The sequence below is a fragment of the Lonchura striata genome, chromosome 4 (genome assembly GCF_046129695.1).
Source record: "Lonchura striata isolate bLonStr1 chromosome 4, bLonStr1.mat, whole genome shotgun sequence".
In the NCBI taxonomy this organism is placed as follows: Eukaryota; Metazoa; Chordata; class Aves; order Passeriformes; family Estrildidae; genus Lonchura; species Lonchura striata.
In genome coordinates, this window is record NC_134606.1 from 22984846 (window position 1) to 23012778 (window position 27933).

The window sequence follows — 27933 nt, forward strand, 5'->3', positions numbered from 1 at the left end:
TGTAAATGTGATATATTTTGCAAGGGGAATAAATACTAGATATATGAAAAACTTGTTAAAACTGGGAAACAATGCTGTCACAGGTGGGCATAATAGATTGTAACTTCTAATTGTACCTCAGAAAGCTTTTAAAATCATGACGTGTTGGAACAAGCTGCCAGTTGGAAATGTGAGAGCAAAAAAAATTCAAAGGGATGTTGGAAAGCTTGCAAGAAGATACATAAGATCAAGTTCTAATTCATCGAGGGGATTTTTTACAGTGCCTGGCTGTTGTGGAGAGCTGCAGGTGCTGCCTCATTTGTGTGAAGTGAAGGGATTTCAAGTTCTAAATACAAATGTATATAACTACAGATGTTAAAAGCTCCCAGTTCACTATTGGATTAATTTAGTGAATTAGGATTTTTTACATGGTGAAAATTTTACCTAATCTTTGATTTTTCTTTATATCTGTGAACATCTCTGTTCAGGAGAACACTGTTTTGGTGGGGCTGATTCAATAGAACACTTGCAGGAAAGAAACCGAAGGAATTTCCCAACTGTTGTCCAGTGAATTCTGAGTGCTTATTATCAGTGATAAATTCAAGAACCAACTGATGGCACCCATCAACTTTATATGACTTGACCCTTCTCCAGTAGCTGTCCACAACCAGGCTTACTCTGAGGGTTAAAAGAAGCACAGCTGTATAGAGCTAGTTGGAGCAATTTTTAAAGATCTCAGAAGATGCTGACAGTTCTTGTAAAAAATAACACAGGAATCAGGAAATGTGTACTGCAGTCAGTGAGCACAGTATGCAGAAGTAGCAGAATGGAAAAACTTGTAATTCCTTACTTGATAGTACATATTTATAAAAGGAGATTTTGCTTTGCAACTCCTCAATAAAAGTTACTGGCTGGGAGATTTATGACTTTCACTAATACTGCTCTCTGGACCTGGAAAGGAAGTTCAATGGAATGAGTAGTTCTAGCTGAACACTTCTGAGAATCTGTTTCTGGAAAACATATGTTTTCTCCAGTATCAAAGTATAGAATTTTTATGTTGTAGAGAAGTTCATTGGGGTGTGAAACTGTTGAGGAGGTGACAGTGAAATTCAAGTGCATAAAGTAAATTTTATCTTATGCCTAAATATTAAAGATATACATAATCTTAAGGCTACAATATTCTTTTTAGATCGTTGTAATGTTAAAAATACTACTCCATTTGGGGAAGTCTTTCTGTGTTCCATTGCAAGTGACAAATGTGTCTGTTTTTAAATAAATTTGCCTAAATATGAAAAGAACTGATGTGTAATTTGGTCAGTTTAATTTTATAGTTTAGATGTGTAGAATGAATAGCTGATTTGAAAGATCGTGGTAATTTTAAAATATAATCAACTTTGAAGTGCAATTTGAGATATGTTGCTGGATTGCTTTGCATATTCTAGTAATAGTATAAATAGCATTGAAGTTTCTAATGCTTCACAAGTAGTCTATTTTTAATGAAGTAAAATTTCAATTGGAAGATAGCTATTAACTTCAGGTTACTATACTTTTAAATGTTTACTTAATTTAAAGTACTGTTCTAAAACTTTAAAACAGCGTATTTCGGGGGAAATTTGTATGTGAAATGCTTACTTATGATTCTTTGTTTCTCTGTTTATTTTTAAGACGAGCAAAAATCAAATTAAAGTAGATCTTGTAGATGAGAATTTTACAGAATTAAGAGGAGAAATAGCAGGACCTCCGGACACACCATATGAAGGCAAGTAAAGTTTTTGTGTATGCAATCATTGTACATTTCAAGTCATGTGTCTTGAGATGCTTTGTTTGTAAAAATAATTACAGCATAAAATGTAGAGGTACTTGTTTTAAAATAGTCTGAATTTTTTTTTAAATACGGCTTAAAAAATTATTTCAGTTCAGCTTCTGTGTTGCCTGAAGAGAGATCTGTTTGGCAGTGGGATAGACTATCCCATATCAAGGTTAATTTACAAATATAAGATGTGTGGTTTAATTGGTATAATTCTGACTTCTAGTTGTTTGTTTACTGTCTTGACAGTGTTAGCTCCTTAACCATGAAGCATTAAGAAACTGAGCTTCAGACTGTACGTGCATTTCTGTGATCTAGAGTGGTGATCATTCATAAACCTTGCATTTCTGCTATCTCAAGCAGAAATGCTGTTGCAGATTAAATTTGTGATTAATTTTGGGCATCCGTATGTCCCAATACTTAATTTATACTGACATGGGAGACTCCGTAGTAGAGCTTCATTTCTTTAGCTCCCTTCAAAAATTATACCTTACTGACTTTCTAGTTTATTAAAGCTGGTTTCAGTAATTATGCATCTCTTACAGTCTGGTAAAAGCAAGGTAACTTCTATAAAGAAGCTTTCACAGAGGCTAATGTGACATGCTTCTTCAGAGATATAAAATGATTCAATAATGCTGGTACTTGTAAACTTAATGTATAATATATATGGAACTGGCAGACGTACCTTATATTTAAAGTTCTTTCATGATAAGTAAGGATTTTTAATTTAAAAAAATATTGGCTAGCTTTAAAATGTAGTTTTACTTGACTTTCCCATGCCAGGTATCTACTTTGATTTGAATTTGTACTTTCAGTAAAAAAGTATCAAGGAGTGTCTCAGGCAAAGAAATTGGTTTTTTTGAATATGAAGCAATTTTGCATGTTCTTCAGCTGCTCTAGTTGTTCTGTGCCTTTAAGCTAACACTGAGACTTGAGTATTCACTTGAGACAGGACACAGACCATTTGTCATTATTTTGAAAAAATAAATTCTCATCAGGTGGGGGAAATACCTGAAAAATATTTTGTAGCTATGGAAGTGTATGCACTCAAAAGCATTAGTGACTGCTAATGAAAATCTGGCTGTCACATCTTCCCTAATGGAGGACATCCCTTGTGATTTGCTTTTCTGGACTAGAAGCTGGTGCAGTAGCATTGGACTTGAAAGCAGGGAGAGCCTTCCCTCTAGCTTTAGGACCCAAGACAGGAAAAGAATGAGGAAATGGCCTAACAGTGGTTGATATGGAAGAATATTGGGCAGGGGCAGATGTCAGAAGCTGAGAAGAAGGGAAATTAGTCTGGAAGAAAGAAAGTAGAAAAGTGGAAGCAGCTGTAATGGTAGGGGTGCCCTGCAGAACTTTATTTCCAGAGTTCCTCAGCAGTTTCCCTCCCTTGTCCCATGTGTGTCCATCTCATCAGCTGCAGATGTATAGTTGTCAGATGGTAATATCTGGAAACAATTCATTCTTGTTGTAATATGTGCCTTCAATTTAAAAGGAGTAGTGTGCTGTTCACCTAAAATGCACACTTGTGCTGGTATCTACTGGGAAGCAAATAATTCTATGTAGAATTTTGTATAATTGTTGTTTTGCAATAGTATAGTTCATCTTGTAAATCCAAGACTTAGTATTGTAATAACTTACCATCTGTGTATAAGCAATTGAATACTAGGAAACATCTGAAACGTGGTAGAAGGGCATTGGTTTTGGTGTTTGTTTTCCATTCAGAGAGAATGAAACCTCTTTGGGCGAGTTGGTTTTTCAGAGCTTGACATTTTTCCCCCCTCTAGGTCAGTAGTACCTTGGCTTATAAAATGGGCCCTTTTTGGAGAATTTATTGAGAGTTATTTGAAATTAAAGATGTATTTGTGTGTCACAAAATTTAAAAACTGTATATCAGGTCATGAAGAGGGTAAAAAAAGATTGAAATGTCTGTGTGCAGAACTCAGTTCTGTGTGATGCTGAATGATGCAGGTAGACAAGAATTTCAAAAGTTGGGTACTGTCTGCTTACGTATTCAGCATATCCTGCTAATGCAAACCAGCAATACATTTAGTGCAGAATTTGTTGATGTGAAATGCATACATACTTACATACCTTTGAGTAACTTTAATTATGAGGATATAGTAAATGCCCATTGTTGCGGGTTTGAACTTATTTTTTGTTCTGATTATGGCAGGGATCTCATGGAAGAGTAATGTGATTGTATGCTTACTTTAATCTAGAATTCATATGCTTCAAGGAGCGAAATGAGAGTTACTGCCAGCCCAATTTCTGGTGTTTCCTGACATTAGAATAATTTGCTTTGGAATGTTAATATTTCTGTAATATAGTTATATGCATTTATTCCTTTACATAATTCTGAAGTGTGTGTCAGTGTGTATCATCATCTTCATTTTGTGACTATAGCAGTAATGCATGCTGCATAATTACTGACTGATGTTTTGTCATCTATAATCTGAACAGTGACACAGCAAGAAGTGCTTTATGAAGAAGTTTTATGCAGTAGTTCTGGTCAGACAGTCACTGTGATACAGGAGGGAGTTCTAGAACTATTGTGAAGTGAAAGAACAGTTTTTGACCATAGTTGGTGAGGTATCTGAAACCAACCTGCAGCTGCAAAATTTTTTATAGGTAATGTTGGAATATTAGTTAAGAATGACTGAGAGGAAGAATGCCATCTCTTGACAAAATTTACAGCTTTTATTTTTCTGTTAGTAGTGTCAACTCATATTGATCAATTATCAGTATTATACGATACAACTTAATTGAAACATTTACATCCCATGATAAATTGTGTTTGGAGAAAGGATCTTTGAGAGACTTGATTAAGGGCTGCAGGGTTTTACTTGAATCAAGAGCTTTTCAGTAGATAGGTTGAGGTTTAGTGGGTTTGGATTTTTTGGGGGTTGTTTTGTTTGGTTTTTTTAAGCCTGTGTAATGTTATTAATTTCATGACAGGCTTCCACGTGAGCCACAGCAACTGCAAAATTTATAATAGGTTATTTCTTCAAGGAAAATAGCTAAAAATTGCTCTAACTCTTGTGAGACCTGTTCCAGTAGGACTACAGAAGGAATATTATGCCATTACTGTTTAATTCAACATACATACACATACTCTTAAAAAAAACTGCAGAAATATTAGTGTGCAGAAGTTAATATATTAGTGATTTATAATTTAGATTTAGTATTTTAAAAAACACAGATTTGTTTAGGTTATGTCTTTAAGCCTGTATTTTTAACTGTGAAGTTTAGTGCAAAACAAAACTGTATAAATAATACTACCAGCTCCTCAGTCTCTGGTGAAAAATATCGGTGGCTGAATAACCTGTTAGGCAGAAGACTGTAATAGTTTGTGGTAAGTGGGAGAAATGGTAATACCTAAGGATAGGTTTCATATTACCTTACAAAATGATGTGGCAACAAAATTGTAGAAGGACTGGTAAGCGTAGCTGGTCTTTTTTTCTTAAAAACAGTTGCTGCTGAATTATGCTTCAGTTTAAAGAAAAGGAAAACCAAACTTCCTTAAGGTCTCTTACTGATATATGTGTCTTTAAAACTATTTCTTCTGTGCTGACAGGTGAGCAGACAAGCAATCAACTTAGACATTACTATTCTAATTTTGGATTTATTGGTCTTTCTTATATAGTATTTTCTGTTAAAACTTCTCAAGTTATTTTAGCGTTAAGTGAGAAACTGAACAGCTGTAGACAATAGTGTAAAATATGAAACTGATACTAATTTCAGGTGGAGTGTATTAGACTGAGATACATTTTAAAAGTGAGAGCTGTTAGGAGCTACTAATGTGTTTTTTGGCACAGATAAAAACATGCCATATACTGTAACTGCTGAGAGGAGTACATAGAGACTTTTTTTCCCTGTGCATCTTGCTGCCAATATTGTAACTACTTGAGAGCTGGTTTTGTGTAGCTTCATTTGCAGAGTAAATCACTCTGGAAATCTCAAGGAAAATAGATTGCAAATATTTCAGCTTTAATTCAAGAAAATGTATAAATTGTAACATGTTATACTGACATAGGGAAAAGGTTTCTGAAAGAAGAGCAGCAGGTTGAAGAAAAAAATTTAAAATGAGGATAAATGCTTTCAATTTTTATAGAAAATTAAATTTCTAAGTTGGTGTATATGTTTTTTAATACCCTGTTCTTTTTGTCATTGAACTGCTGCCTGGCAAATGGCCTTACTGGGCAGGCAGAGATAGTTTGAGATTGCTCCAGAAGACATAAGTATTGTAGTGAACTTGAATGCTAGCAGAACTATAATGGAAATAGGATATGGGATGATACTGTGACAAAGAGATAAAACTGAGAAATGCTTAAAACTGGGTAGTAGAAGGGGGTTCTGTCTTTAAGCTCCTATTATCCTTTATTGTATGCTCTGGCCCTTCATGGTATATTACTGATTCTGGGGTATCAAAAACAGAAATAGCTACTTGAGGTGGTAATGTGGAACATAATAAAAGTTGAACACTAGTATCTCCTTTATTATTTTTTTCCCAAAGTGTGTGAGCTTTTCTGAAAGAGTTGTTTGAATGTTTTTGAATTTAAAAGTTTAAAATTAAAACCAGGTAATTTAAATTGTGTAATTTGAATATAACTTGTCATGAGAAGAGAGTCAAAATAATGTAATATCCCTGTTCAGCCTGAACGTTCCTGTGGCCTCTTTTTTCATCTATTTAGGATATATTTGGTTCATATTTTTGTATATTTTACTAAAATAAAACGTGGAAATTATAAGATTGGAAATTAAAATGTGCACAATAAATATACCTAAGAAATATAGGTACCGATTTCCACAAGCAAACACAGCTTTTCTGACTTTATTGCATTTAGTTATGAAATAGATAAAATCTAAATCAATCTACTAACTAATATGGCTGGGTAAATTTGAATTACCTTGAAAATCTGCTCATCTAGAAGTGTGAGCTTTAGTATCATGAAAGACTAAGTTTGAGTAATGTTCTTTTGGTATAATTTCCAACTTTTTGTCTTTTGCAGGTGGAAGGTATCAGCTAGAGATAAAAATCCCAGAAACATATCCATTTAATCCTCCTAAGGTACTGCAAACACATTTTTGGATAATACAATTAGGTTAACAAGTTGCATTTGAGTGTTCTTATATACTTGTTTGCTTGTTTGTTGGAGTTTTTGCTTTTTTTGTTGTTGGTTTTTTTTAACTCACTTCTAGACAAGGATTGGAACTGTTCCATTTAGGTAGAAGCAAAATAGAATGTAAAACTGTGTCCAATCAGAGGTACACTCTGATTGTTCCTAAAAGTACAAACTGGGAAATTTTGGGGAGGAGCTTGGGCCTTATTATTGACCCTAATGTAATATTTTTCTGACAAGATAAAAACAGTTTTCAGGTAGTTTTAAATTATGTGGAGAGTACAGCTGTCTTCCCTCCCCCTCAGCATTGTTGAAGAAATGTCGTAATAGGGACTTATTGGTTCTTTTAATTTCTTGGGCTCCATAAGTTATACTTAAAAGGTTCTTGAATCTAACCTACCAAGTTTCTAGTAATAATTAAACAGTGACATGTACAGCTGTGTGTCTTGAAGAACCAACAGACAATTATAATAGTCTTCCTGCTTCTCTGTTGAAGGAATGGATAACATGCATGTAGATGAGAAATGGCTGTAGTAAAGTCACTCATATATTTTTCACAACTTATTAACCTTTTAACTTTACTGCATCTTTCTAGAAGTTCAGTTTTGGATTCCACTCTGAATAATGTTCTCCCCAGCCATGTGCAGCTCTACGTTCCTGTGCCCTCGTTTAGTCCATTCTTCAGTGGCTTGAATCAGTAGACACCCAAGTTGTCTGACTCCAGTTCTTGATTGGTTTTCTGTTTGTCTGAAAGATGTCTTTGAACCAAAAACATGTCCTAGATTCTTACTATTTTCACCCTGATATGTAATACTGGGAAGGAACTGGGGAAGAGGAAGGGAGAGGTTCCAGTATCTCATAGGTTCTTTGAATTATTCCTTGTGGCTGGAGCAAAATATACAGAAAATCTTAAAGAAATGTCTGTTGGTCTTCAGTTCTTTAATCTGCACACCTTCCGGTGGGAGCTAAAATAAGGAGAGCTGAAACAGGTTGCAGATGCTGAAAGATCAGTCTGTATACCATGATTTAGTTGCTGCTTTAGGGCTTGGTGGTCTCCATTTCCAGAGTTCATAGGCAGCTGTTAGAAACTCAGTGCTTTGTAGCATAGTGCTGCTTATTCTGGAGTCTTGAATTGGAAGCCTTTCTGCTTGTGTCTGGCCCTGCCTTTCACATGAAAGATTTCTTTAGCTTGTTCAGTATGTGCTTTGACAGCCATTGTTAGCAGTCATTCACTGTGAGAAATTATCCAGTATTTACATTGCTTTTTACATTTTCCAAGTGACTTCTAGAGTTGAGGTAGTTAATAAGAGCTTTCTGAATATGAAAAAGGATGAGGTAGATATATGAGCTATATAAATATATATGTAAATAATGAGACAGGATGGTTGTAGATGTAGTAGCATCCACCAAAGAAATTTTTCTAACACATCTATAGCCAACAGTTTGGCTCAACAGTGAGTGATATCCAGTTCCTATATTAAGAGTTCAGGACTTTGTGAAACCTAGACAGCCCACTTCTAGTAATATTAGAAGTTTTAAGTCTGTATTTGACCATCTGCTTGTCCAAACTTGTATGCTGGAGGACATTTCTAACTAGTTTTGTGTGATGCAGGGATGTGAACACCTGACGTATGAGGGAGCAGTTAGGGATGAGTTTGGGGAGCTGGAATGGGCAGTAGTCTGTTTTGAGTAAGGAGAGGCTCTAACAAATAGCCTTACAGACTTGAAACCTCCTGAAATAAGCAGTATCACGTCTTAGTTCCATTTGTAGTACTACATTTTCTAAATTGGTATTTCTTCATAATATTATTTAAAATGGTGGATTTAAAATATTTACTTAGTATACTGCATTTAATTACTGCTTTTGTTTTTAAAAATTGTCTTGTTTTTTTAGGTGCGGTTTATCACCAAAATATGGCATCCGAATATTAGCTCTGTCACTGGGGCCATTTGTTTGGATATTCTGAAAGATCAATGGTAAGATTCCACAGGGGTTTAAATGTGCAAAATAAAATATACTGGTGTCCTGGATAGGAGGCATTAGCTCACCTTGCTTTTCACCTTGTGCTTCTAATCTGAGATGTCCTTAAAGCACACATTATGGTATAGTAAGTATTCTGAGGTGCAAATATGCAAATGAAATGATCAGGTGATAATTTTGGAAAGCACTAAGTATATATTATATATACAGAGAGTTCTTCCAAAATTTTTTTTTACTAGTATGAACATTTAATTGTTGACATTATGGGTGGTTTTATATGAGTTAGTTTTTAATTCTAGTTCTTTTCTGTTAACAAATACTACCTATTGCCTTTTTTAACCAGTTAATGTTGCTGCAGAAGTTTTAATAGCCAAAATCTGTGAAATAGACTTGTGTCCAAACTAACAGCTGCACTTATTGTTCATTTGTTTTTCAGAGTAATTGATTTCATGTGGTTGAAAGATTGTGTACAACAGTGGTATGATAGACATGATACCTAATACAGATGGTTATTTTCCTCCATGTCTGCCCCAAAAGAATAGGACTGTAATTCCCCAGCGGATCATACCACTATCTAATCCATACAAACTTCAAATGCTTGTAAAGTCAACAACTTTGTCTAGAGTGCTGTTGGCCAATCAGTCATCAGTTGGGTTTGAAACAGAAACTTTAGAGGAGAGTGCTAAAGTCTTGAGGTCTTGCAGGTAACATCCAGGGCATTAATCTTTTACAGATGTACAAGATTATAGAAATCATCTGGGTACAGTATAGGGTAAATTACTGAAATGAAATTGTAATGGTCATAAACTGTTGTTTTTCTAACTTTTGGAATGGCAAATGTTTTCTTGTTATCTCAGAGCACTTGATGTTCTTTCAGGCAATAGAATCTTTCAGTATACATGCTGTGGTACCTGGTAGAGTTTTCCTTATCAGTAAAGCCTGTGAATTTCTGTACCTGCATCTAATTATCATACCACCCTACAATTTTACTGGAGATTAATGACTCTAGCTGTCCAAGTACAGTCTCCTGTGAGATCATACTCTGAGGCAGATTCATGAAAAGGGCATGAGGTTGTCTGTAAGTATCAAAAGGCAACAAAGATTTAAAAAAACTATGAGCTTCAACTTAATTTATGTACTTTTGGGGTGGTTGGTCAAAACCTTTGATATTTGAGAAGGACAAACAGGAGAGTTGACCTGTGTTCTTGAGTTATGTCTAACGCAGATAATTTCGTCTCTGTCTTATTTCTGTTATATATTATATATGCTTGAAGAAAAAACCCCAAACATTAATGTCTTCCTTATGCAAAATGTATACAAAATAGGAGTATTGGAACAAGAATTTGACTTCTGTATATTTATGCCAGCTGACACAAGAAGCACCAGGATTATGCCAAGTATATAATTTTAAACTCTTGCTTTGAAACAGTGTCTTCATTTGGAAGCACTAAGGAGAGAATTGCACAGAACCTGGTGGTGACGGACAGAGATTTCATGTCTACTATTAATCCCTCTTCAAATGATTCTTAATAGTTTTCTAGTGGTGGTATTTGTAAATTTTGTTTCTTTTCGCATCATAGAATGGTATGTGAAAATCACTTGAGCATTGTTGAAGTGCTTGTCAAAGCCTCTAATCCTTTGATAAGAACAACCTTATAGCTGTCTCCACTGTTTACTGTTTGAAGCATTTCTGTATTGTGATAAGACTGGATTTCTCCTGAGTAGCTTCCTAAAACTCACTAAGCAATATGAATCGTTTTTATTGTTTAATTAATTTCTTTATTGTTCTTCAGTATATGCAGCTTTATTTAATTAAGAAATGCCCACAGCAAAGAATCATAGAACCATATAATGGTTTGAGTTGGAAGAGACCTTAAAGATCATCTAATTCCAACCCCTGCCATGGAGAGGAACACCTTCCACTAGACCAGGTTAAATCTGAAGTGGCAGCATTCATAATATATGTGTATGCAGACAAAGATAAATATGTACAAAGGCGTACTTGAGAAAAATGCTGCTTATAGCCTTCTGTGGTCCACAATAGCTCAAAACGTTTCAGTACTATTGTTCATAGATGGTACTAGGGTCACAAGATGATTGACTTGAATCATCAGTAAATTTCCATCCTGGCCTCAAGGATGAGTTGTTATTTTCTGGAATCTTCCTTGAAAAGTCCAGTAATAAAAATACTATTCCACTTGATCTCTTGTTCAGATGGAAGAAGGAACTCAAGACTATTTGTTGGAAAACAGGAGCGTGCTAGACAACAGAAGTTTTGGGAGCAGACAGTGTTTCTGATAAGCTCAAGGAAACCTAGCTGTCCAGGTGCCATTAATCCACCTGAGGCCTAACAAGCATTCCTGAGACCATAACTGGCCTAAGGAGAGAACCAGTGGGAGGATGTACAACCATGCACCACCAAAAATTAGTTTTCTGCATGTCTAGGTTGAAAAGTGGTTTGAATAAAATAGCTTCATTAGAAAGCAAGCAAACAAACAAAAAATAAGCAATGCCCCCCCAATTAGTATTTTAATATTTAAGTTATTTCACCAGGGATTCAAAAGTAAATTGGCCAAATGCAATTCTGAAATATATCTGTGGAAGTATTCTAGAAAATATATTAGTTCCAGAATCTCTTGTCAAATTTTTTAGCAACAAGATCTGAAGTGCCACTTCATTGACTTGTAATGCTCTTAACTGAATAACACTCATTTTGTTGCTGTGTTTGGATATAAGTCTCCAGTTTCACTGTGTATCTGTTTTTCAGCACGGTTTCAGAGTTAAACGACTGGAGAAGTTTGGCCTATGGGCCTTAGCAGGATTTCTGAAAGAGTTAATAAGCTGATAAAATATTCATTTATAGATGGTGAATACAAAGATTTAAATGTGTGTGTATGGTTTTAAAAAGTCTCTTCCCTACTCTCCTGTCCTGTGGTAATGATTTGCTGTTCTAATGATCATAGTTGAGATGATAGTCTGCATATTGACAGGGGATTTGATCAGTTTGCGAAGTAACATCTTTAAATAATTTTTAATGAGTTTAATGAAATTCTTTTTCCATATTGCAGGCTTCATACTGAAATTCTTTGCAGCTGTGGATTTTCATTATGTTTAGATTTTTAAGTACCTGTTATGCCAGTTAGTTTGCAAAGCAGCTACTGTTTGCCACTAGAATTAAAATAGGAATATGATTTTGTAAAAGGAATGCTGTTCATGCTTATCTGACATAATTTTCATTATGTGGTTTCACTTACTATGGCCTATATTTATCTTCTGGGCTAGAACTCTGTCTCAAAGCTTTAATCTTAAGTATACAGCATATCTGATGCAGTTCAGTGAAACCTGAGAACTAAATTACTTGAAAGCTGTTTTGCATAAATCCGTTGAACAGAGATTATTAAGTGAATGTGTCCTCGCTGCATATATGGCTACAAAAACTCTTGGCTTTTGTGGGTTTGACAGTCACTAGTGAAAAATAAGAATATTTTTGTCATAGTGACTAATGGAGGATTTGTGCTTCAGTTTTCATTGAGATGGAAATCATTATAAGAGATAATACTGTTCTAATAGATAAATAAGCAGCAGCCAGCTGTAATCTTCCTGGGTATCCAGTACTGCTGGGTTTTGTTCAGAGTGTTTCCAGGAGTACTGAAGCTTCTTAAACTTTGAGAAGAATTCAGAGAGTGTTAAGATAGTTTTAGGGAGCCCTTCAGCAAGCAGGCTGTCTTTCCCCTCTGTGCTGTGTCACAGCTATTCTATTATTATTTTTTATTTTCTCTGATGGATGCCTGGTCTTGTAGTTGTCCTGTAAATAATGACTGTGCAGTGGACTTCTACTCAAAGGCCTTATTAATTTCCTTCCATATTCCATAAGCTGTTGGTACAAGGTCCCAGAGATTTTCTCTTGGATTAACAAGTTTGTTTATTTCACAAATGGAACAAATATTACAGATTATTTAGAAAAAAGTGTTCCTGTAGCTATGTTTGGATGATAGAGTGGAGTAGCAATCTGCTGGCTGCAGATGTTCCTGGCATTCTGCTTCATTGCCCTCTTGGAATAATGAGAGAGATTTTTTCCTAGAGTGGAATGTAAAGAACATAAGTAAAAACTTCCTAAATGTAGAATTACTTAGCTTTTAAAAATGGAAGAAAAATAAAACCTGGCACTGTTTTGTAATCCTCTTAGAACTCTCTCTGTTCATGCAAAGGTAAAAGAGATTTCTTTCCTCAGGCATGCTGGGCACAGCTGGCTTGCTGTGCCTTTTAATGTTAACACTATAGTCACCCAAACTAGGGGTGCTCTTTTTTAATGGAAATGCCCTAAGATATTATCAAAAAAAAGGAGGGAAAAAGTGTAAGTGAACAAATGTATATCAGCTCTTTTTGTTCTGATTCAATCCAGTTTTTCCTTGCAGTTTAGCAAATGTAATGCCAATAGAAAGCTGAGCTTTTGGTGTGCTTGTCCAGAGTGGAGGCTTTTAGTTTCAAGTTCTCTGAGGGACAGTGCAGCCCTGTAGGGAGTTCTTTGCAGCTCACTGGTGCATGATAGGGGCCTCCTCCCATTTTGCAGATGGCAAACCTGCATGATAGCTAAGAAGTATTTTGGGATGGGAGTGGAAGTCAGGGGTTATTGTAAGATTTAGGAGGAAACAGGAGGTGGTAATGTCATGGGACAAAGATGATGTAAGTTCATGTGCAAGGCAAATAGGAAGTTTTCCCTGTAAAACTCATTATACAAGCTGACTTCTGTTGCTAGTGATCAGTAAGATTTCCACTGAAGCAGTGTACCTGCTTAGAGAGTTGTACAAGAAAGATGGGAAACATAGGAAAAATATAGAGTGAAGTAACATGATGAGTGAAGAATGATGATCTAAGCAAAAACAATGTACAGTGAAAGATTAAAAAACCTTCTCAGTATGCAGAATATTAAGCATGAATTGATATTCATGCTACTTCATTAATTGAAGTAGCTTTTCCAAGAGCCTTCTGAGGCTTCAGCTAAGAAAGATCAGATGGAAGTCTGTCAGGAGCAATTGAAAACCTTGCCTTTGGCAAGGAGAGAACAAACCTAGAACACACACATGCAGCTAGCTTGAGTTACCAAAGAGAATTGCTTGGACTCCATGAGCTTCTGCACGTAAATCCATACCTAGAAGTAAACTTCAAACGTAAGAAGAGTTGGAAATACCTTATTTTTTCAGAGTTCTATTCTAGATGAATAAACCTTTGATGTGCATTGGAATATTCAGAAGATCTGTATCTTTGCACTGGAAATCAGTTTTAAGGAAAATACAACTTTTTTTTTTGTTCTTGCCCTGGACATTCTTCTTTGGTTTGTGAAGATGTTGGGGAAGGGGGTGGGTGTGTGTGTTGGGATTTTTAGCTTTGTGCCACTATCAGTATAGATTTTTCTTTCAGAACTGATGATGGAAATTATTTTTGCTCATGAGGAACAGGTCCTGCCTTACTGGTGTCTGTAAATATAATTATAGGCAGTCATCTCCATTCACTGTATTCTCCCAAAAGAAGAGATTTTAAGTTCATGGAAATCAGAATATTTTTTTTAGCTGTTCCTTCAATTTTTTCTGTAAATGTTAATATGTATCTGAAAAATTAAGACTAAGTGATGTGGAAAATAACAAGCCGTTTTTATTTTCTTTGATCAGGAAAGCTAATTGGTGTTCTAATGGTAGAAGATTTTAGATGGTTATACAGTAGTTACACAAAATATGTCAATTTTTCTTTACCGTTAATCACAATTTTAATTTCTTCTTTTGTTTAATACAAACAGCAACTAAAGCTGTAATGAGTTTTATGATTTAAGAATGCTTCTTTCAATGTTTGTGTCCAATAAAGACTGTCTTACTATGCATGAGATGGGAAAGCTGTTTTGAGACATGAGACTTGAAAATAGAAATGTAGCTTACAACTTAAATCTTTTTATAAAGGCTAAACCAATCTTGTCTGAAACATAGTATTTCAGAGTTTAAATTCTCTGATCATCTTGCCATCTGTATATATAAATGGATAAGTTGTCGCTTTTTATTGTTATTTTGAAATTGGAATGTCAGATGTTCAAGTGTGCTTTGTATGAAAATGTACAAATATAACAGGTGAACTGGGATTGAAAGGACCTTGCAGTCTTTAAGCCAGAAACAGCTGGAGACAGCTGGTGTCCATGGCACCTTTGGTTCTTAGCAATGCCCCCTGCTCCCCAAAGTACACTTTACACTCCTCTGCTAGAAGGTACATTGCAAGTGGAAGTAAATTTTCATGTAAAAGTGGCACAAAAGGCTGTGATCCTTTTTATGTCATCTTCTCTACATTTTCAGATGTCTCTAAAGTAGAAGGATTTCTGCAAAGGAAAGGACAGAACAACTTTTATTTGGAGAAAGTAACTATAGCATTATTTACGGTTGATAGATATTTCATGTTAAGTCAGTCTTTAAAACTCTACAGTATAACATAGTAAAATCACTTAACTTAGGAAAAGACTTAAGGTTTTACAGTGGGTGTGGCAGATGGTACTACCTGAAATTGACGGTATAAAAATAAAAATTATTACATCCATTTGAGTATAGTAAGCCCTGAAAGACTTAGTATTCCATGACACCTGAATGCTGGAATAGTAAATATGTTGCATTACATTCCTGTATTGCTAGGAGATGAGACTGTCAATTATATCATCAGTGTGTACATTAAATATATTCATTTCAAGATAGTATAAAGCATTAGAGATTACAAGCCCAAGGAAATTATAAGAGCAAAATAGCATTAGGTACATGTAAAGAAAAGGAAATTACTAAGGAATAGGTTTGAAAGAGGAGAAGTGTATGTTGTAATGGTTTTGTCATTTGTCAGAATTCAGATTTAAAAGCATAAGGATTTTTTTAAGTATACTACGTTCAGCTTAAGGGACTTAAAGCTGGTGTGGCAGTTGGAATGAGACACTATGTGCTAATTAAAATCTCTGTCATTTGGGATGTTTCTCACTTGCATTTTGATGTAGAGCACTGCACTGTGAAAGCTCAGCAGTAATTATCAAGCTAAAAAATAACTTACTGAGAAAAATCTTCAAGAATTACAAACGATTAGGGAAGAATGGCATGTTTGAATGGTTAGTGACATAGCAAGAAAGCTGTGAATGTAAGTATCTAGGAACATAATATTTGGGTGCCACAAATGTACCTCTGGGATTTTACCAGCATCTATCCTTTGTTAATTGGTATATACTGCTAGAGTACCTTAATACTGTGACTCAGTACTGGAAGATACATCAATTTCTGAAACCTAAGCCTGGAAATGCACTTGCACACTGTTCCTTTGTAGCTGGACCATCAGGACAAACTGTTCCCCACCTATTCTAACAAACTCTTTGCATTTATTTGCAATCTTCTGAAAACAAGAAACTGTTTTCTGTTGATTGAAAATTGAGGTTTGTTTTTAAGAAATTGGATGCCTGTTTCACAACTTTCCTCTGGCATTCATGTGTCATAATCACTTTGCTCAAATCTAAAATGTCCCATCTTCCCCACTCACCTTGCTCCTATTTCTTAAGCAGCAGAAACAGATTTGTGTAGTGGTTTGAACATCTGTCTGTGCTATTGCCACAATGACATTAAGAATCTAAATAACTGTTCAAATCAGAAATACTCAACTTTTGCAGTCTGTGGTGTTCTTACTTGGTTTTCAGTGTGTTACAACTGAAATGGTAATCCAGAGATGTTGTTTATGATCAAAATCTAATGAAACTGTGTAAATGTTACAGCTTTCCAGGCTTCCAGTGTGTAATAATTTAATGTGATTATTTTGACGCTTTATTGACTTCTCTGAGCATACTGTTTTCCCTTACTAAATTATTAAAGTATCTTATTCTAAATATGCTTTGAGATTGAGATAAATGCTAAGAACCTAAAATGTTAGAAATTCCAACTCTGGGACTGTGCTGCCTTCAACAGGGGTCTTTCACAGGGGCAAAGAGTAACGTTACACAACCATTGTGACTACAGAATGTTTTCCTGCTGCCAACAGTCAGGTTGTAATGAGAGAAAGCCAAGGAAGTATTTTGATCACACATTCCATAATTCAATAACCTTTCTATTATTGTAGTAGTAATTAACTATGTAAATGTTTCAGTTTAATGAAAAATGTAATGTTAAAACTGGTGCAAAGAGATCTCGTGTATAGAATTCCTTTCCTGTTCTGCATGTTTAAAATGTAGGTCACTGCTCCTGCATGAGGAGTCCCCGGGCTGCCGGCCCCGCACCGGGAGAGAGGTGCTGGTGCTGGCAGTGAGGGAGAATGGCACATCCTGTTCTGGCCTTGATTTTTGTGGGTTTTTCCCCAGGCAAAATGAATTGCATTAAATGGGCATGGTGAAATGTGTAGGTCAAGGTGCTTTCCAAAAACTTCAGAAAGCATTGTTAATAGGAAAGTCCACATTTCAAACCTTATTTAAATATATACAGAATAGTATTTTAATAACTATAACCTGCAGCAGTTTATGTTTCTTGGACTTAAAATCTGTACATGAACTCGTATCTTCTATGATAGTACAGCCACACAGGTAAATACAGGCATGGGAGATGGTTAAGGATTTTTTGAATTTTCAATTTTAGGGCAGCAGCAATGACTCTAAGAACAGTGTTGTTATCGCTGCAAGCATTGTTGGCAGCTGCAGAACCAGATGATCCACAAGATGCAGTAGTGGCAAACCAGGTAAGATACTCAGTTAACTGTGATTTTGTAGCACTTCTATCATCTTTGCTGACTCAGGTTAGGTCCCAAGGCTTACAGGAGATAAAATGTCTTAAGCAATTTATTGTAAAGTGGCATATACTAAATATGAGCTGATACAGTGTTTTGTGCTCTTTTTGAATTCCAGAGTGAGTATTAGTTACTCTGCAGTGTCAGGAGGTTTTGTCCTTTATTTATATCAGAAATGTCAGGAGGTAGCAGCATAGTTAAATGAATTCCAATGTAACTGGCCTTTCAAAACCTGAAACTTCCAGTATAGGAAAAGCAATATGCTATCAGTTTTAAATGAGTTCTAACTTGGTGGTGTTAATTGGATTTGGCTTGGTATGTAGCTCCTTTCCTGGATTAATATGAATGTTGTTCATTGAGCATTGTATTTGTTTAATGTCAAAATTTTATGATTGAATTGCTATCAGTAAAATTTTATAATCAACAAGGTTTGTTGCCTTTCAGACATTAGTGATAACTTTTAGTACAAGGAAGAATGTCAGTTGGATCTTGGGCCCATACCAGGACTGTCATTATGTTGTTTAAAGTGTTGCTGAATAATAGAAACAGTCATTCCTCTGTCAATTCTTAACAAAGTCTCAAGTATGTGTGTGTTTTCCTTTTTACTCTGGGGAGACAGAAGGGCAGCCTGGCTTCCCCACTGACTGGCAGTAAGGGTATATTTCAGATACAGAAGAGCAAAGCAAGCTGATGCTGGAAGAACCTTCTGTCTCACCTGTATCTTCTGTAAGAGCCCTCCAGGATAGGGTGACAAGGTGTGCACTACTTCCCTTTAAAACTCAGTGTAGAATGATAGATAAGCATTTTTTCAAACCTGTTAGGATTCAGGGGATATATGGATATTAGAGGTAGCCCATTGAATTGCTGAGTGCGTGAGAGCTGTTTGCTGCCACTGTACTCAGTAAGTACAGAAGGTTTGCTTGTGGGATTCTGCACTAAGGCTGCTCTGAATAAATGTCCCTGAACAGTTCTGTCAGGCCGAATTGCTCTGCCCAGAAGTGTTGTAAAGGCCAGAAAGGCCACCAGGCACGTCCCTGCACTGGGTTTTTTTCCAGATGTACACCCTTGCTGTCACATTCCTCCTTCATTAAAAAAACACTATGCATTCTTTTTTACAAAGAACAAAAAGAGTGTTTCCTGTTCTGGCTCTGATGGTAGAATTTTGTGTGGGAATCTTAATAGTAGAAGCACTTGAGCTGGTACAGGCTTTTTTTCCTCAGGTAAAGAACTCCATGAAACTTCATAGATTGCAAAGAGCAGTTTTCCAGGCTGCTCCTTAGGTGTTTGCAGTGGGACTTGTGTAGGTGTGTCCAGTGGGACTGTGGCATGGCTCATGTTGGGAGGATTCAGTTAATCCTGTTTCCTGCAAATACCTACATGAAAACTATGCTGGTGTTTGGCCTTGAGTTACAGGCATGTGTATGTAAGTAGAAAGTGATTATAATGGTTTTGAGAGAGATGTTGGTAAACAACTGCTTTTTTTCATGTGTTTATTTGGTGTTGGGATCTTTTTTACTTTGTTTGGGGTTCATTGCATTTTACAAGACAAAAATTCACAAGGAATTAATTATTCCCCACACTTGTGCTATTTTATTAAACTGTGTGTTGTCCAGGTAAATGGCAAAAGCTCTTGAGAGAATCCCAGGGAGAATTCCTGTTTGAGTAAGAACAGTATTTTCAGACACCAGCTGTCTGGTGTAGTAGTTGCTCTGGTTGCTGGGTTTTTTTCAGTACAGCAACATGAACTGCCTCAGATTCCTGATACTGAAACATCAGTGAAAGTTGCCTTTAGGCTTCTCTAAATTCAGTGAGAAACTGGATTATTTACAGATACCTAAGTAAAGTAATTCTATTAATAGAACTGAAAGCTAGTTCTGAGTAAAATGCAATTATGACTTAATTTTTTGCACTTCAGCTAGTTGCTTTCCAGGCTTGGCAGTGTTCTCAAGAATGTTTTTTAAAAACAAACTGGGAGAAGATCTTCTAAGAGCAGAAGAAAATAGTACTTCAGGGTGCTACTGGTGTTTAACTTAATCCTTCTTTTTTAATCATTACACCAAAAGACATTTGTTACAGACCACTGTATTTATAACAGTGGTTTATTTCCAGCAATAGATTGCCTCCCATGTTTGTTTTAATGCCATAAGTGCCACCAGATAGTAAATATACAAATGATGACATCTGGATCAGAATTATAGGGCGGTGGGCAAGGCACACAAAGCAGTGTAGTTGGTGTGGGTTGTTGTAGGAGAGGCAAAATGAAATGTACAACATTTTATTGTGCTTTATAGATCTAATTATTATTTTCACATAATAATGAAATGTCTAAGAATGATAATCAGCTGTGTTTCTGCCCTTAAAATGTAACTAAATATTTGAAAAATGTATTTCCTAATATCTTGTCCTATTAAAGTGATGAACTAAAGGAAGAGGGTTTTTTTTAAGACAAACTTGATACTGCATACAAAAGTTGTTAAAATGGGAAAATCATTTAACTTTTATGAGTACAGTTTATGACAAATGACCCACTTTCTTGGCAGTTGAATTCTGGCACAAGATAAAAATTCTCTTCAATATGGTCCAGTCTGCTGTTTATTGGAAAATTGGTTAGTGGCGAGATTGGTACAAAATAATAATACTGGCATGATTTTTTTTTTCCCCAGGTAAATAATAGCTTTCATCAAGAGTTGCAGCTCCCTAGCTTTTTGTACTTGCTCACTCATTTTTCAACCCTTCTTCTGTCACCTGTGTGATTAAGATCCTCATTCTCAGGAAAAAGCCTAGTAGTGGAATATTGGCCTGGACTGAAAAGCTGCAGGCCTACTTGCAGTGTGTAAACCGTAGATTTTTTTAAGTGGTTAGAGAAATGCTTTAGAGTAGTACATAGTACCATGTTCAGGAGATGTTAACATAGGGATAATTTGTACTCTGTCACACTGAATATAAAATTTCAGCAGCTGTACTAAATATAGCTACTTTACTTTGATCTGTGCAATTGAGAGCAGTACCTGGTTGCACACATCAAATACCAATAGTACATTATTTCTCCTGAAGGCAAACTCACTCTATTAAATGCTTGCATTGGTTTGCTCTTTGTGTAATCCTCACCTCTAATTTACTTCAAGAATAGCAGCATGATCAGTATGGAACATTGTGGAAGATACCATAGGAAGAATGATGGGTTGCAGTCTGCCATAATGTCTTGCTGTTTGGTTGGATTACTGAGTTGATTAACTTTCTGCTTTTTCCCCTCTCTCTTTTGTGTAGTACAAACAAAATCCAGAAATGTTTAAGCAGACAGCTCGGCTTTGGGCACATGTGTATGCTGGAGCACCAGTTTCTAGTCCAGAATACACCAAAAAAATAGAAAACCTTTGTGCTATGGGCTTTGATAGGGTAAGTATAAATAACTTAGGTATTTGCAGTAAGGGCAGGGCAAGTTTATATGTGTAAGTACAGGGAGTCATCAGTATCATCAGAGTCTACTAAAGTAGATTCTCTACTTTCATGACATTGGATAGATCTAATTATTCTATTTTGCTAATTATTTTTAAGAATTGGAGTTTTAAAATATTACATTACAGATAAATCTTGTGAGCTACCCCTGCTTTTTTGAAACAATTTTTCTGTTAGTAATTAGTTGGCATTTAAGAAATGGTAAATTAATGTGTTTTGATTTTCGGTGAACTTTTCATTTCACTTCCTGGAGCTGCAGGTTCACACACTGAAAATATTATTGCTTTTGTTTTCTCATTGCAGAATGCAGTAATAGTGGCCTTGTCTTCAAAATCATGGGATGTAGAGACTGCAACAGAATTACTCCTGAGTAACTGAGCCATATAGAAAGAGCTGCTTCTGTAGTCCAGCTTGCCCCTTCTGGAGGAGCATCACCATCTGTTATTCCTAGGATTCTCTATAGATTCTCTTTCAAAACTGGCACTCTTGCCTGATGATACTATCTAGGCACTATTGGAGACTGAAAACAAAAGCGCTCTGTAAATAAAGCTAATTAAACGTCTGTGTAAATTTAAAAGGGGGAAATACTTTAATTTTTTTTCTTACTAAATATTGTAAAAATTCTTTGAGCTCAGCTAAGATAATGGGGGAAAACAATGCCTACTTTAGTGTTTAGCAGTGTGACAAAGACTAGCAGGAACTTGCTTCAGGATTTTGATTTAGTAATTCAGAAAGCAACATTTTGAGTGTTAGTCATCAAAATTGTTGGTGCCACTCATCACAGTTATCTTACTGTTTTTAACATGGATCCTATGTGCCTGTGGATTGACCTATATTTGCATGCTTGTACTTAATAGACATATTAGGTAGGGTCGCTGAAGGGAGCACCATTGAAATACTCAATTGCTTTTGTAACTTTTCTCCTGACAGACTTTCAAGACTTACCCAAAGTTGCAAATGGTGACCTATTCAGAACCATTTTCTTTCTAGCCTATTAATTGGGAAACCTGATTCTCCTCTCCCTTACATCATACTGTTGATTATGTTTCATCATCTGTAGGTATTATGTGTGCCATTGCAGTAGTCTAGGCTCCCCTTTAAAAATATATATTTTGAATTATCAGTAGTGATTTTCATCCATTGTATTTTCTACACAATCATGTAATAAGGAGTATGCCTCAATACAGCACAAAAAGATGGAGCTGGTATAATTTCTTTTTTTTTTTTTTTGTCTTAAATAGCTGTAAAGTGTTCTTCAGTACACTCTGGATAATATGATTTCACAGGGCTTGAAGGAGAGCACAGCTGATTCTCCAGTGTACTGAGAATAAAAAAAAATATTTTTGAGTACTTGATATGATGCAATCAGCTGGTTTTTGCAGCAGTTTTCTGGCTTTATTTTGGGCTTCAGTTTAAGGATTGCTTACCAGGTACTTTAAAATTCATCCTTGCTTGATTTTTCTCTGGTTAACACATGGAGGCTGCGTTGGTGTTTTTACTGTACATACTTCAAATACACATAGAAGTAGAAGTGTGTTCTCAATTCAGCTTTTTTTTTTTGATTGATGTTTCTGATAAACGAGAACTGAAATCTTACCTTGGCTTGTACATACAGTCAGTTTTTTTATTTGTATTAAAATGACATTTCATCCTGAGTGCAAAAGCTTGAAAATTATTAGTCTTGCAACTTCAAACACTAGCACATCTATTTAAAGAGAGCTGTAATGTCTTTGTGAATATCATGCTAACTTTTGAGAGTGTATCTGACAAGGAAGTTCAGAGAAATCCTGGGACTAGAAAGGGGGATTGTGGATAATGGAGTACTGTATCAGTTGTCTTTTCTATGACTCTTTTGTTTTGTTCTGGTTTGTTGGGGTTTTTTTTTGTTTGTTTTTTTTTTTTCTCCTGGGTTGTGGATTAATGGGGTGGGGAAATCTATGCCTGCTTGGGGTTTTTCAAGAGCTGTGAAGTACAAATTGAAATGGTTTTGCACTTCATGGTCTGTTTAAAACTCATACTAGATGAAATCAGGAACATTATTGTATCTGTTAAATACCTGGAGCATAGCAGTAGGGGAACAAAACCGGAAGACAGAGCTGTCAAGACCTGGCTAGTTCTGGGATGTTCCCTGTACTGCTCTGTCTGATGTGTCCAAACTTAAAACAGGGCACAGACAGTAAGTACTCTGAACTCATATCAGTGCAATACTAAATGCATTTGCTTAGTCTTTATACTTACTGCTTTTTAAGGTGTAGTCAGTGATCAGTTTTCTTGGATTTTCTTGAGTTAGTGTAAAACATTTGCAATGATGCCAAAGGAAATGAGTTGTTTTGACTTTCCTTATATTTATTTATTTTTTTTAACAAGAAGTTGCTACTGTTCAGCTGGTTTGCTAAGTGAAAACCAGGGACAGTAGGAAACTGGCAAAATGCTACTTGTGTTAATCTCAAGTTGCTGTCTTTTCTGTTATACAGGCTAAGAACTTCTTGATTACATCAACACCTTTTTTTTTTACCCTGGTGGTAAATATGAATTGCTGACTACTTTCCCTTGTTCTTCGCTGCTATTTATCAAAAGAAAGAACTTGGAAATCATTGTCGGGGACATAAAACTTCTCAGTAACGGGCTTCTGAATGTGTCTTTCAATAAGACCAGTCTCCTAAGAACAGCAGGCTTCTCCAACAGTATGTAAAGTGATAAAGGAAGCCAGGGAAAGGGGGAGAGGGAGAAAAGAGGTTCTTAGGTGAGCACAGTCACCTCTAAAAGAATGCCCTCTTAAGTTTTACTTATCTCATGAAGTTACCTCATTTTCTTCTCTACTGCAAAACACTTGTGTTCCTCTTCCCCCTTATGTCTAAATGTTGGATTCTGGATTTTGCCCTCCATCCATGTGCTCGGTAGCTTAATGCTAGCTTAGGTGCTGGCAGGAAGCTTCTCAAGAAGTGAGCTGAGAAGGAAACATGACCCAGCATTAAGGAGACACCTTTGGTCTGAAGTCCCTCTGAATTTTGACATGTTACTCCTTTATAAGGAATGTTTTTGTATTATTGGTAATTATCAGAGTTGAATATAGGGATAATGTTGTACAAGGTTAGTTTAACTGCAGCTGGGGCTGAGCCCTAGGAATTTTGCTGTTAGTGTTCAGCTTATCATTGTGAGACATTGTACATACACATGGCAGTTCTGTTTTCTGTATCACTGAACATCGCTATATTCAGGGCCCTGTGCATTCACAGACGGGGAGTTGCTGTGTAGCCCACTCCAGCTGTGGATCAGGCTGCACACTGACCACTCCTTGCAACAAGAACATGAAACATGGGTACAGTACAAATAAATCATGCGTTGTCTTCCTCTATTGTGCCAGAAGATGGCTTGAAACAGTCATTTTGAAGTCTAAATGGCCCCATTTTTCTAAACAAGGTATTGGTAATAATACTCAAAGATTACCAGAGCATCCATTGGATTTCACTGCTGAACATTTTAACATGAATCCAGCAAAGTGGTTTATCCTGTTTTACCCAATTCCTCCAAGAGCAAAGTACAACTTTGTTCAGAGGTAGAGAAATGCCCTCTCGTATTGCCAAAAGCTGCCATTTTCCCATGAGTACCAAAAGCCCTGACTGTATTCCACCCCCTTGCCAAATTCACAGCTTCCTCAGTGTGACAAATTGGTGCATTTTGGAGACAAAAAACCTTAGGAACATATCCTGGAAAGATGCATCATGTAGTGCATTCTGCATACTCCAGACTTCTTTTTTACTATTTTGTTTAAAGCTTGCAACAGAGTACATGGGGCCTTGACTATAATTGGTTCGGTAGTATTTATGAGCAATTAGGTACTACTGGTGTATGAATATGTCTTAGTTTTTTTCTAATTATCACTGTATTCAACTGTTTTCCGTGTAAATTAGTATTTGGAACACTGACATAAGGAATATAGAAACTTTTGTTGTTGTTGTCTGAAAGGAGGAATTAAATAGCCAGAAAGAATCTTACCTTGTAACACCAAATCTGCATTAGATGGTGTGGGTAACTGAAACATTTAAACTATGCAAATTTAAGCCTAACAGCTGTGACTCAGACTAGGCACTTCAGAGCTTGTGTCATTTGGGAAGGGAGAAGGGGAGTGAGGGGAAATCAAAACACAGATTCAAGTGAGTTCTTGTTTACTGCATTGGTCATGTGCTGTGTGGGGAAGTTCTGTTTTTAGTGCAGGGGAAGTCAACTCTGCATGTCCCTTGTTCCCTTCTGAAACTCCACCAAAAGCTGGCTTAGACATGGAGGCTTGCCTGAAGTGGGAAATGTTATTTAGCAAATAAATTGGTTTTACTTAAATGCTGATGAGCAGAGACAATGAGATGAGGTGTCCTCCCCTGCTCTGTTTTGTTGATGGAGCTGATGATTGGGGACACTGATTTGTGCTTAGTTTTGTATGGTTTTGATGAGCAGCAGGCTCAACAAGAGATAGAAAAAGTGCATTTCCTTAGCATCTGTTGCATCATGGAAATAAAGCATGAAAGTCAAAATGCTTGAAAGTCAAGCCTCTTCTAGGAAGACTAAATAGATGTTTTCAGTGTTACCATCCTTGTTTTGCAGGCACAGCTTTCTCCTAGGGCTAGGCAAAGGAGCAATCACTTCTTTCTTGCTAGTTTTCTAATCTGTTCCAAGCCTATCCGTGAATGATGTGGGTAGCTCTTCCTGCTTCTGGTGTTTGTGTCATCAGCTGATTCATCAACAGACTCACAAGACCAACTGTCATCAACGCATTTGGCTTCTGGCTTGGTTATTCCAGCTGCAGTGCCCTGTTGGCAGCAACGTGACTTTGGATTTGTTCTCACTGGACAAACCCTTGTGAATCATTTGCCCTGTACTGTGCTGTGATGTTCAATCTGTGCTGTTACCTGCTTTGTAGGCATCAAACTGGCTCTGGGATCGCTCGTGGTGCTGAGCCCTTCATTGATAACCTAAGTTCAGATCACAGCTCAACAGATGAGGAAATGTACTGTGACAATGCTGTGCTTGTCTGGTGTGCAATCTGTAGCTGCTGCTGCTCCTCTGGTGCAGTGTCTGAAGAAGGCTGCCATCATAGGAATGCTGATGTCAACTGCTGGACAGCTCTGCTTTTCAATTACCTTCTCCATCCTAAATTCTGACTTTTCTAGTAAATAAATATTTACGTGTAAGTACTGCAGGAGGTTGGTTCTTGAGCACCAGACTTCCTGTGGAGGCGGAACAGGGCTAGGGAGGTTGGAATGCAGCATCAGTGTTTTTTGTCTTGAAAATAAAAGCTACAGAAACACTTTTGTAAACAAATGTTTTTTTAAAATAAACACACATTTTAAAAGATGTTGATTTTTCACTGGAAATGCTTAACAATAAATGCATGTTTCCCTGAAAACAGTTTTCATTTTATTTCTGGCAATTCAGATTGTTTTAAGATTACAGGGTCTACTGCCTCCATGTCAGTAACGAGAGAAAGGAATCATCATTTTCATGGTGCACATTAAAAATTTTTGAAGAAAATTTTGTAAATAGAAGTTGTGTAATGGAAGGGTGTGTTATTTCAACCAGGACTTGCCTCACGTGATGGCCTGACCATCCTGCGCCAACTCGTCTCCTTTCAAAGGATGCATCTTAAGAAAAAAAGCCAGCAATACAGAAGAAAAGTTCTCTCTGGATTTCCCTGCACCACTTCTGTTCGTGTCATCTTTGTACATTCTAAACTGTACCTCAAACTGCAGTTGGTTCACGCACAGGGAGGCGACAGCCTGGTGGCAAATGGCACTGCCCTGCCGCTCAGCTCTAGAAGAATCTAGGAAAGATGATGACTATGGATTCACTACCAGTACAAACTTCACTTTTTTGGCATTTGTCAATGTTTGTTAAATGGAGTAAAGCAGCTTAATGACAGCAGCTGCACAGCTGGAGCAACGAGCAGTTTGCTGTGGAATGGTTGTAATACTGTGTTTCAGATCTGCGTCCCATCTTCAGGTGCGTGTTTGTCCCTGGGCAAGTTTTGCAGGTTTCTGGGCAGGCTCTGCCAGCTGGGATAATGCTGCACTGGGTTATGGTGTAAGATGTTGTTTGGGTTTTTTGTTTAATTTTACTGTCATCAGGAGCTGTGTCATATTGTGGTACCTCATTCTTTAAGAGGGCTGAGGGAGGGGGAGTGCTCCCCAGTCCCTCTCCTGCAGGTCTTAGCCTAACGTTAATTCTGAGTAAAAAAAAAAAAAAAAAAAGCCCAATTTCCCCAGTTCGTGTAGTTAGACATTGACATGAGTAACTGAGAGCTGCTTTATACTGAAATATTTGTGAAGTTGTCCAACAGCCTTGTCATTTCTTCCAGCACCCCAAAACTGGAAGTGAGTTCACAGCTGAAATGGACTGATGGTGCTTGCTAGCTTGACTTGTCCTGTACTTAGTTTTCTGTTTCAGTGGCTGTAATACTGACACATTTGGCTCTCAGACGGGTAACTGATACCTCCAATACAGCAAATCCAGGATTTTAAATTGTTTTTAAAGTCAAGTCTGGATCTGGAGCACCCGTGTCTGGTATAATGTCAAATAAATTACATTGCTTCACTTAGTGGCTGCTTTGTGTTGAAATACATTAATTCTTTAGGTGGGTTTATGACAGCCTGATATAAAATAAAGGGTAATAATCTGGGCTGGTGAGGAAAATACGGGGGGAAGCGGTAGGTGGGAGAGAATCTGTTTTGTGGTGATGATACCCGAGCCACCAGACCCCTTTAGCACCCCAAGTCCTCCATGTACAGCTGCCTTTGCTTGCAAATGGTGCAGTGCACAGGCTTGTGGCCCCC

The 27933-nt window shown here is 36.7% G+C and overlaps 1 protein-coding gene across 1 annotated transcript in view; it reads left to right on the top strand.

Annotated features, from left to right (window-relative positions):
- The window catches only part of UBE2K (ubiquitin conjugating enzyme E2 K), a 42679-nt gene extending 14985 nt beyond the window's left edge, over positions 1-27694 (top strand). The window contains exons 2-7 of the mRNA XM_021533193.3: positions 1645-1738; positions 6799-6857; positions 8804-8886; positions 17509-17608; positions 20924-21052; positions 21416-27694. Of these exons, the coding sequence (XP_021388868.1) occupies positions 1645-1738; positions 6799-6857; positions 8804-8886; positions 17509-17608; positions 20924-21052; positions 21416-21490 (540 nt within the window). The 3' untranslated portion in view covers positions 21491-27694. The remainder of the gene's footprint in view (positions 1-1644; positions 1739-6798; positions 6858-8803; positions 8887-17508; positions 17609-20923; positions 21053-21415) is intronic.
- Positions 27695-27933: the final 239 nt, after the last annotated feature.